This window comes from Sabethes cyaneus, chromosome 3, assembly GCF_943734655.1.
Source record: "Sabethes cyaneus chromosome 3, idSabCyanKW18_F2, whole genome shotgun sequence".
Classification (NCBI taxonomy): domain Eukaryota; kingdom Metazoa; phylum Arthropoda; class Insecta; order Diptera; family Culicidae; genus Sabethes; species Sabethes cyaneus.
The window spans coordinates 65,496,488-65,509,004 of NC_071355.1; the positions used below are offsets into that span (position 1 = coordinate 65,496,488).

Genomic DNA, 12,517 nt, shown 5'->3' on the forward strand with positions numbered 1-12,517 from the left:
GACTTTCCATGTGTTTGCGGTCTTTTGCCGTACGTTGTTACCGCACCGAAATTTCCGCTGACAGGCTCATTACCGGAAGCGCGGCGTGAGGTTTAGCAATCCGGGGGTGGTTCCGGTAACGATTCTGTGATCGGGAAACCATGGAGTCGGACACACATCGGACATCTGTTTCGATTGTTTTGGCTGACCCAGCATCGAGTATTGAGTATCTTTGCCGAATAACCTTACAGATTAGAGAAGCCAAACAAATTACAATTCTTTTTTTTCCAAAAAATTATCAAGACATTCGGAATCGGCTAGACTGCTAGAGGGCATAGAAACGCAATAAGTTACGAGCAACTCGTTTACTCTTATTTTTATTGAAATCATTGTACATCTAACAAGCACCATAAGAACGGATATTCACGGCCATTCCCCTTGAAAACATGCGACTAGAACCCAATCGCCCCGCCGGCTGCCGGTTTCAACGCGGTCGAAATTTATTCATCGAAAGTCAATCAAATCACAGCACAGAACCAATCGGATGGGAAAATGGTTTTCGCGCTGGCCTCAGCACAAAATTCGCGGACCAATTTGCCAATGAAAGACCCCCGAAATTAAATACGGGCTTGTTATTGACGTCGTCGACGACGACGACGCCGTCGTAGCCAGCGATAGAATTCCGGATCCGGCGAACACGATACCAATCTGCCAATTTCGCGAACCTAATGAGTTTCTGGCAGTAGTGGTTTTGTGAAACCAACCGACTCCTCCGACAGACTAGACAATTGCTTCGGAATTAATAAAATTTTATCGCTTCGATTGCGAATTGTTTCGCATTCCCGGTGTAATCGAAGGGAGTCAGTCCGTTAACGGCTTCCCATCCACTTACGGTCGAATTGCCCGATTAAAAGACAATCGACGCAATTGCCAGTAGTGCACCCCTTGCCAAGAGGTTCTCCCCTACTGGTAAAGCGGCTTGAATCCTTTCGTTCGTCCGGACTCCGGAACCAACCGCTCGTCACAATTGAAATCTGATGTCCTTCCGTACAAATAACAAGAATCAAAGTATTTTAACTCCGCCGGAGAAGGCGAAAAAAAAATACGACAGACGATGTCAAGAAGTTGACCGTTGGCTTCGAGACTTCGAACCCTCGGTAAATCTACCGCGTGACTTCTACTGCAGTCCTGCGGTGGCCGAGCACGCCTCCACCACATAACAATTTGGTCACGGATTAGCACCCCCCTTGAACATACGCACAGCGCACCATTCGATTCTTTCGGCATGCATTCGAATTTACCATTAAGAGAGAGAGAAGAACAGAACAGTTACAGCGGAAGCGAAATAAAACGCATTTTATTTACCCTTGATAGGCGAAATCCTCGAACCGATCGATCGCGCGCAGTGGAGCCGACAACCAACAAGTTTTTTTTTCTCTCTCCACAAGAACACTACTTGACAGATCAAGGATAAGTGGCCGCCCCCTGGACTTGATGGCGGCGGCGACTGTTTCAACTTTTATTCGGAATTTCTTGTGCTTCAAGATTCGGCTAGGTACTCTCCCCGGGGTTGAGCTTTGTTTCCACCGATGCGATGCGATGGTGCTACTACAATTGCAATGCCTGTCGTCGCTCGCCAACAACAGCTGCCGCGAATGACTTGCAGTTGCAGTTTTTCGACCGGCGACGACGTTTCGTAAAACGTCGTTTGAGTGGTGCTTTTGTTTCCGCGATGGCCACTACTGTGGAAGTCGTATATGCGTTTCTGCCTGCAGCACGCGGTGTCGGCTTTGACGGGTTTTTGTTTTTCTTGTTTTTCTTGTTTTTGTTTTATTGTCGAGAGTTCTACCGTGGTATATTGGAATGCACTGGTTCTAGTTAGTTAGCGGTTGGGGAACGAAAATGTCAAATTAAATTACATGGGAATTGTGCGAATGAAGAGTGGACAAGTCTTCGTGTATGGAAAAAGCATTGAGGTATTGAAACTTTGAACCACTTTCTGGGAACTGAAGGGAAATTTTTAGTGTAAATTTGATGAGATTATGTTAACGGTAAACTAGCAGTCATTAACTTTTCTTCAGAGAGCCCAATTTCGGAAGCAGTTCTTGGGCCCAAAAGCAGGATTCTGATTATAGAAATGTATTCACTGCATTCTTCTTGCCAAACTGAACACAGCGAATATATTTTTATGAACAAAATTTTTGTTTCAAATAAAAAACTGCTTTTGAAAGTTGCAGAATCGATAACGACTAATTTCACCTTAAAGATCGAATTATTGTTGCGCAGATCTCCGCCAAACTGCGAGAACAGTTTTCTGATTAACGTTCTCTGATTGAATTGAAAAATTGAATGCTTCTTCACTGTGTGATTTCAAATTGTATTACAACATGTAGACAAAAAACATCATTGAAATTCCAGAGAATATACCATAGTATAGAATGAAAACTTTTTACGTGTCGCGCCATTAAATCAGTATTAAAATAAGTTAGGCAGCGAATATTGCTGAAAAAACACTAATTTTTTTACCTACTTTCAAAGACTGATTCATACAGCTCAGGATAGAAGAAGGATTCCCGATATAAGAAGATTAAATCAGATAATTTATTCTTGAAAACTTAAAAACAAACCAAGTTTTTACCGCTTACAATAGGAAAGGAAATTTCTTCTGCAAAGTGATCTGACAATCATTCGGGGTGTATGCGATAAGCCATCTGATACAAATGGGCTAAATAACGGGTGGCTACTAAAATTTTGGAATTTTTTCGCGGCCCTTATGCTCAACAACAAACCAACTCAGAGAGAAATGAGAATATGTTTGTGTTAGCTCTCTTTCTTCTCTTTTTGTTTTATATTTTTTTTTATGCTTGCCCAGTTTTGCTAAAAATGGCGTCGAAACTTGAAGCATTCCGAGAGCGCGTTGTACACTTCTACAAACTGCAACAGAAATCTCGGCAAAAAGTGTACGGTACAACATTTAAAAAGCAAATATGATGCGGTTTCGACTGTTTACCATATCCTAAGATGCCCAACAACTATTCGCAAGCAAGGTAGTGGAAGACCAGCCAAAACTATGGACGCAAAACGACATCGTTCTCTTTCTCGTGCATTCAACTACCAGCCCTCTGGTTTGGCTATCAATAAAGATGTGCGTCAGACGAATGTTTGAAGAAAATTTTGATCTCATTTCTATAAAAACATCATGCAGATGGACAATACGTGTTTTGACCAGATAGAGCATCATCGCATTCGTTCCCATTTGTACCTAAAAACCACGACCTGAAAAATCTGTCTCAGTGCGCCCAATCGAAGATTTATTCGGCATTTTGAGCTCCTTGGTGTACAAAAATAACTGGAGAGCCACGAATTGCAAACAGTTGATTGGTAGAATCAAGAGATGCATTCGCAAAGTTGACATGTCGGCCGCACAACGCTCCTGTTTCAACATCAAACGGAAGACTAGCCAAACAGCCGACTACGAAGCATTTTCAATTGTACACTAATTTGTCTTCAACAATGGATAATGTATCTTCAATTTCGGTAAATCAGATCTTCATATATCTTTGTCTTTTTTTGACAGCTTGAGAAAAACATTTCAAAATTGCCACCCGTTAAGCCAATACGTTTTGTCAATCATTTTACAAGTAATACAGCCAGAACTGTTTTTACTGCATTTTGCTGACTGGAAACTATCATAGAGGCCACTACTTTGATCTATTGTGATATCATCCGTGTTTTTTCTGTATTCCGCACTTCGTTTTTTTCAGTATCAGTATGGAGAGCGTGTGCTTGCTTTAGTGTCAGTGTTTTCATACTCTTAAATATTACTTTAACTAGCTCCAACTAGAGGCTTCATGGTCGGTAAAGTAGAGTTCAACACCAGGGGATGGTGTGAGTTCCCAAGTAGCACACAAAGCAAGGCCTGGGTGCTAATTCTGTTATCGAAATTTGACCTTCTGTTTTTATACGACAGACTTCGCAATCAGCAGTTAGAATACAGGACAGTGCGGGGTCAGTGCTACGATCCTATTGACTCTAACAGCCTCTCCCAGCCGAGATTCGAACATACGACGACTGGTTTATTAGACCAGCGTCTTACCTCGAGGTTAACTGAGAGGCACTAGTAGCACACTTTAGGTTCATTTAGTTGATACAACCGAGTTACGACAGAAAGTACTGAAACTTTGTAACAACCATGCTAGTAGGGTTTATTTGTTTTTTTCCTTATTACTTTGCTTCATAAATTTCGTCACCGGATTCTGAGGAACAAGTTATATTTTCCCCATGGACAACAGGTTTCATTACGCATCTCGAGCCAGTACCACTCTAATAACCTGCCCTCCCAACAAACATTTTTGTTGTATAACAGTTTATCAAGCGCTTGCTAGCTGGTAATTACCTATACAATAAGCTGCTATTCAACAAAAATGTTTGTTGGGCTGACAATAGGCTTCATTATTGGCAGAATTCAGTATAAAGGAAGGAAGTAAAAGGTTCTGAAAATACCTCCTTACTCTAATCATTTAACAGCGAATGCCCTGATTTTACTAAGATTCTAACTAAGAGGCAGACTCATTTACTTTATGGCTTACAGTGCCGCTCTCAGCCTGAGCAGTTGCTTAATACTTAGAAATTAGTAGAGATTCTCGCAACTTTAGTCATAAGCACTCGTTTATGTGACATGCCTTCCAGTTACGCTCCAAATACATCACTGGTCTAGTAAGGGAGTTGTCGCATGTTAGAATCGCTGAGGGAGGTTGTATTAACCAAGAGGATCGTTGTAATAAATGCTTCGTAGTTCTTTGTTTTTCGTTCTTCTGTAAGACTAATCGGTTTGGAATGGCTAACTAAGAAGTAAACAGTATGGAGAGATACGTGTAAAGTTAGAAATGAGAAGTGAGATGTGAGAAGTGAGATGTGATAAGTGTGTTATGTTTACAGTAGACGAGACCACTGCGACCAGTATTTAGATCTATTGTGGTAGGCTCCATCCTTAGTGAGTGAGAAGTGCGTTATGAGAAGTGAGTAGTGAGTCCTGGGTAGTTAAAAGTGAAAAATGAGTTATAAAAATATCTTCCTTATGCCTCGTATCTAATGTTCGGTTAGTAGCGCTAGAAAAACAAATACAGTAATGACCCGATTTTGTCACCCCCATGATGAATTTAGGGGTGACAAAAACGGAACAGTGGGAGAAGACATATAGAAGATATATTGAAATTATCACTCCCGCGGGCTTTTCCCTACTCCAAATATTTGGCTCCGCACTTGAGCCGTATCAATAAACTAGATTGAATAAAAAAACGGAACAGTGACAAAATCGGGTATTTTTTCAATTTTAATTTTTTTGCAGATAACCTAGAACGAACTACATATATCTCATTCTGATCACTTTTAGGACATTTCGCACTTCCTTCTACCTCTCTGTGGACATTTGTCACCTGTTCACAGCACAGCCCCACAGGTATGAAAACACGCGTATTTTAATTGCGCCGAAATGGTTGATTATACTGGTTAACTATGTTCTGAGAAATTTCACAGCGTAAAAGGCTCTTTCTTATGGTATGAACGATTCTTTGATTAACCTCCCTAAAAGTAAGATGGAAAATTTATTTTTCAAGTAGTAAGAGATAGAGCAAAACAATGTTCTACAAAATTGTTGAGAAGATTATTATAAAGAGCTTTGCCAAAGAAAGTGACCTTCTAGCTATTACAGTTGTGGAGATATGAAACAACTTTTGAGGAAACTCCACGATAATCAACACAGTTCTTTTCACAGTGTTTTAACACATTTGACATGTTTGAAAATGATTTTCAAACTAAGCTTTTGATAAATCAAAAGCGTGACCAAATCGGGTAAAAAACGTGACAAAATCGGGGGTGACAAAATCGGGTTACCACTGTATACCGAGACAGATTTTTGTTTGGGAGTCGTCTTACCCCCGATTGTCAGAGCTTTCGACGGGTGGCTACTGAGACTATAGGTTACAGAGGTGACGAGGCACTCAAAAGCCGCTAAATTTTGGATCAAAACGGACGGTTACCTTTATTTGTGATGGTACTCTCCGTTTTGATTGAAAATTTAGCGGTTTTTGAGTGTTTCGTCGCCTCTGTAACCTATAGTCTCTATATGAGTGGCCTGTGGCCCGCCATGTTTGAAGGCGGCGGTTTTTCGTCTCGCCCTGAAATATTTATTAAAAAGTTCATTTTAAGTTCTAAAGTTCAAGTCTGGTGAGTACGGAAGGTGCTGCAGAACTTCTCAAACTTTTTTGTTGTGCTTTTAGATACTTGAACGGTTTCAAAGTAGCATGATTCGATCGTGTGTATTGACACACCTTATTCTGTTTTGACCATGAAAATATTAAAAAGTTGTCACTAAATGATTATAAATCTTGTCCCAAATTTATCTTTTTTCTTGCATTGCTAGATAGAGTCAGTAGGATTTTTGTACTAGCCCCGTAACTGTCCTGTACTCTAGTAGCCGGCTGCGAAGTCTGCCGATAAAGAAGAATCAAGTCTTAGAAAGGACGTTTAATCCCACGGCTTTGCTTTTTTTGCATTCAACAAACTTGGGTTAGCATTTGGGAACAGGTCAAAATCCAGACTTTGTTTACAGTCACGGGTAAGATTTGTAGTTACAGAATTTCCTGTAGGTGAAGAATAACCATGAAATCGTGGAACCGTAAATTTTTCTTTTTGTTTCACACTATTAAAGTGATTAAAGTGAACCCCTCTGCTAAAGACACATAAGCTTTTACGTTAAAGAATCGCTAGACAATACGCAACACAAATGTAATAAACTAACATTAGTTCAAACATCAAAGTACGTTAAAAGTTAAAGATAATTCTTCATAGTAACCATTTTAAACAGTTTCATGTTCGAACATGTCTTGTTGGATGGATTCAAAACTAATGCTCGAAATCTATAAGAAATCAAAAAATTCCGAAAGTTTAATTTCCTTCAGAAATTGGCAGAGGTTTCAATTAAATAACCATAGGAGTTTTTCTATTACGGTTTAATGGCCAATTCAGGTCACGATTATAAGTGGGCAGTAAAACTCGGATTGCTGCTCGGCTTATTACTATAAAATAGCGTAAAAGAGTTCAATCTGGTGAGTACGGAAGGTGCGGTAGAAATTTTCTAGATGTTTTGATTTGTTTGCAGCTTATGTATGTAGCATTGCACTATGGGCAAAAATAAACCAAAAAACGAACGCAATTGAGATAGGGCCTGCAGGTTGAAAAAATTGGATCTTGTGTAAAGAAGTCCGCAGATCATATTAACTTTTTGATTGAGTTCCCGTTTCAAACCCAAACATACCAAGATTCAGGCCTATAAAAAGTATTTGTCGTAGATATGATATAACTGAAAATGAAATTCGACATGTTATCCGATATTATAGAAATTATACTAAACATCGATAAGGCCATTGCAAATTATTTTCAAAGTTTTTATCATCCCCCGCCCCCTTGGAAATTGGCTTGCAAAACCGGGGGGCAAAAAAATAATTTGTATGATATTCGCTAATTTTTTTATAAAATCAATTGCCTGTGGGCTCTACAGCCTAAAAAAACTCGAAAAATGAGTGTACGAGTGAAGTTAACGCTTCTAACACGAAACAGAAATGGAAATTTGAACAATGGAGTTTCCGAAAATCGGCAGAAAATTTTTCTTTTTTGTGTTTCTTATTCTAGTTTTTTGGCTAGAAAATAGTGTATGCGAAAAGAAAGAATTGATTTGGTTTTCATGTTTAAGCTTTAAGTAAAAATGCTTAAAACGCATATTTTTCTGGTCTCTTTGATTTTTTTCGCCCCCCCCTCCTTTCAGTGGCCCAACAACGGAAGGACAAAAACTTTGTAAAATATTTGTAATGGCCTAATTGAATGCTAAAGAGTTTTGCTTCCCACAGAACGGTGTTATAGATCATGAATTATTAATCACTTCGACCAACTTATTGGAAACCATTTTCAACATTGGTTGAAATTTTGCATATGCTTGTGAACTTTGTTTTGAAAAAATGAGTTGTTAAATTTACAGAATCATTAATTGTCATAAAAATCCTAGGCAATCAGAATCTGGGATCTCATTTTCTGGTCATTTTTATTTGTTCATTTAAGATTTATTAAATGGAGGTCTTGGCATTAAAATCTGGATTAAATCTGGTGTTTTTTCAGATAGACTGTAAAGATTTTCTCAGAGCAAATAAGGTTATTACAAATACAGTGGTACAGTGGGGTTTTGAATTTGGTCTGGTTCGAATTCGACATGCCTCGATTTTGGCACGAACCTATTTTGGCAACAAAAGTATTCGGTTTTGGCCACACAGAATATTTTACTTCCAAAAACATGCTTAAATATCAATCAGTATCCGCATAAATGTCCTAAAATAACGAAAAACTGATGCCCTCAGTATGTTCATAAAAAAGGTTTGTGGTTATAGAATGTTTCGAACAATAATATTTTTATAGCCGTAGGACTACGTCTTGCCGCAGAATGTCAAAAACTTACTTGCATCGGACGGTGGTCGTTTTAAATATAAAATGGTTGCAATCGTGGAAAAATGGTTGATTAATGATATTTAGGAATATTTAGGAAACGTTTTACAGTGGGATTTCGAATTTAGCATGGTTCGATTTTGGCATGATTCGATTTTGGCATGATTCGATTTTGGCATGTCTTGATTTTGGCAACAACAGTATCCGTTTTTGGCAACACAAAATATTTCACTGCCAAAAATATGCTTAAATATCAGTCAGTTTCCGCATACATGCTTTAAATGACAAAGACAAGATGGACTCAGTGTGTTCATGAAAAAAAATTGCGGTTTCAAACAATAATATTTTTATTGCCGTAGGACTACGTCTTACCGCAGGTTGCCAAAAACTTATTTGCAACGAACGGATTGGTCTTAGTGGATTTTTTAAACATAAAATGATTGCAATCGTTGAATAATAATAGGCAGTCATTTTCTAACGCACTTCCATTCAATTTTCTCATATCAAAAAAAGGTCACGATTTTGGCAACATAGATGACACGCATTTGTTGCCAAATTCGAAATCCTACTGGATTAATTTTTTTAATAGCAAAAAATCGTCTTGATTTCGGAAACATAGGCGACATGCCAAATTTTAAATCCTACTATGTTTTATTAAACAAAAGTATATTTCAATTTCTAATTGTTGCCAAAAACAGTTCCGAAATTTCTACATTGCTTAGTTCTTCTAGATTTCCAAACAATTCCATGAGCCGTCGGCTATCTGAGAATATATTTATGTGCGGACAAAAAAAACATTTTAGTCAAATTATCATCAAGAGATTACACTTTATGAATCAACATTCTAAAAAAATATTGTACACATTGCATACACCTGAACATTGTTCAACTGTGCTACACTACAGTCACAAACAGTAATAAGAAACCTCACGCATTAAATGGTTAAGCAATGACACCACTAGTAGAGCTCTAAATACGGAGACACACACTGAGCAGATTTGCCCTTCGCTAATAACCTCGCAGATTCAGCTGTACCCTAACTTTAGCACAGCAGCCCAGCAGTTCAGGTACAGACTAACAGACCCTTGAATAAAAACGGTCGAAATCAAATCACATCTCTTGTTTGGTTACTACCGGTGTGGTTCCAAAAATCGGTCCCCTTAGTTATTTGGATTTAAACGACCGAAAAAAGTTTTTTTTACTTTCGATTATAAATCAGTGTCAGGTATCAGCATTTTGGCTCAAACAACACAATCATAAATCACAGTTTAATCATCATTGCGTAATTCAAATCGATTCTTGTACAATTTAAATTTAAGTCCGTTCCAACATTTTCACTCTTAACGTTTCAAAAATGACCACACACTGTTCCCACCATCGCATCGTCCTAACCACCAGTTTACAACAAGAAAAAAAGTAAAGAAAACCAACAATCACTCACGGTCACGGTTGTGGGAGTAGAACCCGGCATCCTCGCTGGTGGACAGCATCTTCCTGTACCGCTCGTTGTACCACTCGCTGTGCAGAAAATAATTCATCTATGGGCTAAGCTAATCACTTGAACTGAACTCTATCACACGCTATTTATCACTTGTTCCCGTTCCGTTCCGTTCTGTACAGTAGTTGTTGCCGGTGGCTAAAGTCCTTTTTTGCATGGCACTTGTGGTGGATGGTGGTTTCATTCATTCGCACTGGGCGCGTTCGCAAATTGTTTCCGATTTTTCGGCGCGAATTCTTCTCATCACCTTTTCATTCTGTTCGGTTCGGCTAATTCATTCATTCACAAAAACATGAAAAACAAAAGCAGTGTAAATTGCCAGGAGCACACCCGAAACGACGAAACTCGCGCACACACAAACGGCTGGCAGTCACTAACTGCCGATCGAAGATCGGCTCCACGAACAAAATTTGTAATCAATTAAAAATATCCTTCTCTGGTTGAGCACTTTCTCACCACCGGTGGTCGTCCGGTAAAAAATGACACCCGACAACGGAAGATCGTGTGAGGGCACGTACCGTATCACTTCCGTAATAACTCGTTATTGTTCAACCGGCCGACCGACGACCGTTCTGGGACACGTCTTTTTTGTTTCTGAACCCGTATGTTGACGACCTGGCCGATTGATGTCCTGATGTGGTCCCGCTCTCGGAAGACAACACACGCACGCACGTCCGTCGCGTCCACTTTTTTACCCTCGCCAGCGTGCGTCGTCGTCGTCTCTCTTTCGTTCTTCGGTTTCTTCCAGCGGAATGGTTTGTGTATGAAGGTACGGAGGAACGATTCTGTAATTGCCGCAAGACTCAATCACCGCCGCCGCCGCTGCCGTTAGGTCGCACGTTGCTGCTTCTCACTTGGTCCACGGGATTGCACTGACTGGCTGGACTGGGATATTTTCCGAAAAACCAACGTCCTCCTCGACTGCTTCGTCCACCACCAACACACACCGCTCTCTCCTCTTTGTGCTGTACGTTTCTAATAATAATATCCTCGAGAGGCCTCACCGCGCGTACTTCTGCCCATAGTCCGATCAACAGACCACGCAGGCAGACAGAGGGAGAACGTCGACGCAAGCCATTGCCGCCACGAGTGCGAGTAGGAGAAGCAATGAGCCCGTGATTCCTTGCGCGCTGCAGGATGGTCACAAAAAACTACTCACTCACATATCTTTTTCCACTCACTCTCCCATGTGTGTGAATGGACCGAAAAAAAAACGGCCAGGGCCAGGGGTTCCATACGACTTTTTTCCCTATCCCTCTGTAGCAGACACATCATTCTTGCATACAAGTGCTGAGGATGTGTGAGTTAGGAGCACATGTGATCCTTCTCTCTTCCGCGCTCTCCCAACCGAAGCCTCTCTCGTAACTTCCCCTCCGCATCGTGTAACCGTACCGTGCGCACCGGTCTGTCTGTCCATCGTCGATGGTTGTTCAGTGCTCAGTCTGCCGCCACGCCAGCCGGAGATCAGCCCGAACCGATGCGATGATGGTTTTGCTTTGCTTGGTCTAGCTGTGTAGGAGATGTTGGAATGCGTACGTGTGTACGTGAAGTTGACTAACGGTACCGTGCTTAGATTCTCTCCTGCTGATCCTCCGTAAGCTCCGCAGTCGGATGAATGAGACAGTATAGAGTTGATTGAGGAGAGCAATATATCGGTCAACTAACCGACTCGGTCGGAATCATAAGCAGAGATTCCGCTTAGCCCGGGTTGAGCAGGACAGGACGAACCGTGCACGATTTGCTCACTCGTCCGTTCGCTTGCACTAGTCGGTCGGTCGGCGGGATGTGTGTTTATTGTGTGTTTAATTCTTTTGCTTGGGTAGCTGCTTTTTGTTTCTTTTATTCTACATTAATAGTTTATGGCATTCAATAAGAATGAAGAGCGACACACAACAGGAAAAAAACGCAATCACAAAAATTTGTTTTGGTTTCGGAAAGTTATCTGTAGGACAAAGGGATGCAGAAAAATGTTTTTAATTGTGGGATTTTGGGAAAGACATGTTTTCATTTGCTGATGTTGAAATAAAATCAAATCCAGTTGAGACTAGCTTAGCAACCAATTGTTACGTAAGAATTGGTACAATTAAAAGAAAGTTGTGCATTTTTATCACCGACAGGTACTAGACAACTGATCACGTAATTTTTGTTTGTTTCTCCTAATTCTAATACATATGTACTTCTAAACTTTACCCTTTGACTTTTGACTTCGGACATTTGGTTTTTGAGTTTGAGCTCCTTTTTATTTCCTGGGGTTTGATTTTTTGCTTGACTTTTTACTTTTGATTTTTAAATTTTTACTTTGACTTTCATCTGAAATTTTGATGTTTGTGTTTTTGATTTTAAAGTTCAATTTTTCAAGGGAGTAGGGGTCTCGAACCACTATAAGAACCATAGGAACCGAACCATTAGAGCCGCATAAACTCCCGCATACAAATTTTCACGCCGATCAGGGCAGTAGTTTACGATTCTATAACGGTCATTCAGATAGACATTCATTTTTATATTCATAGATATGTCGTTACCAGTGCTGACAAAGAGCTATTACAGTCT

The 12,517-nt window shown here is 40.1% G+C and overlaps 1 protein-coding gene across 1 annotated transcript in view; it reads right to left on the bottom strand.

The window, feature by feature from the left end:
• The window catches only part of LOC128739660 (uncharacterized), a 48,034-nt gene extending 38,027 nt beyond the window's left edge, over window positions 1-10,007 (bottom strand). Inside the window, exon 1 of the mRNA XM_053835155.1 lies at window positions 9,911-10,007. Coding sequence (XP_053691130.1) covers window positions 9,911-10,007 — 97 coding nt within the window. The remainder of the gene's footprint in view (window positions 1-9,910) is intronic.
• Between the last annotated feature and the right edge of the window lie 2,510 nt (window positions 10,008-12,517).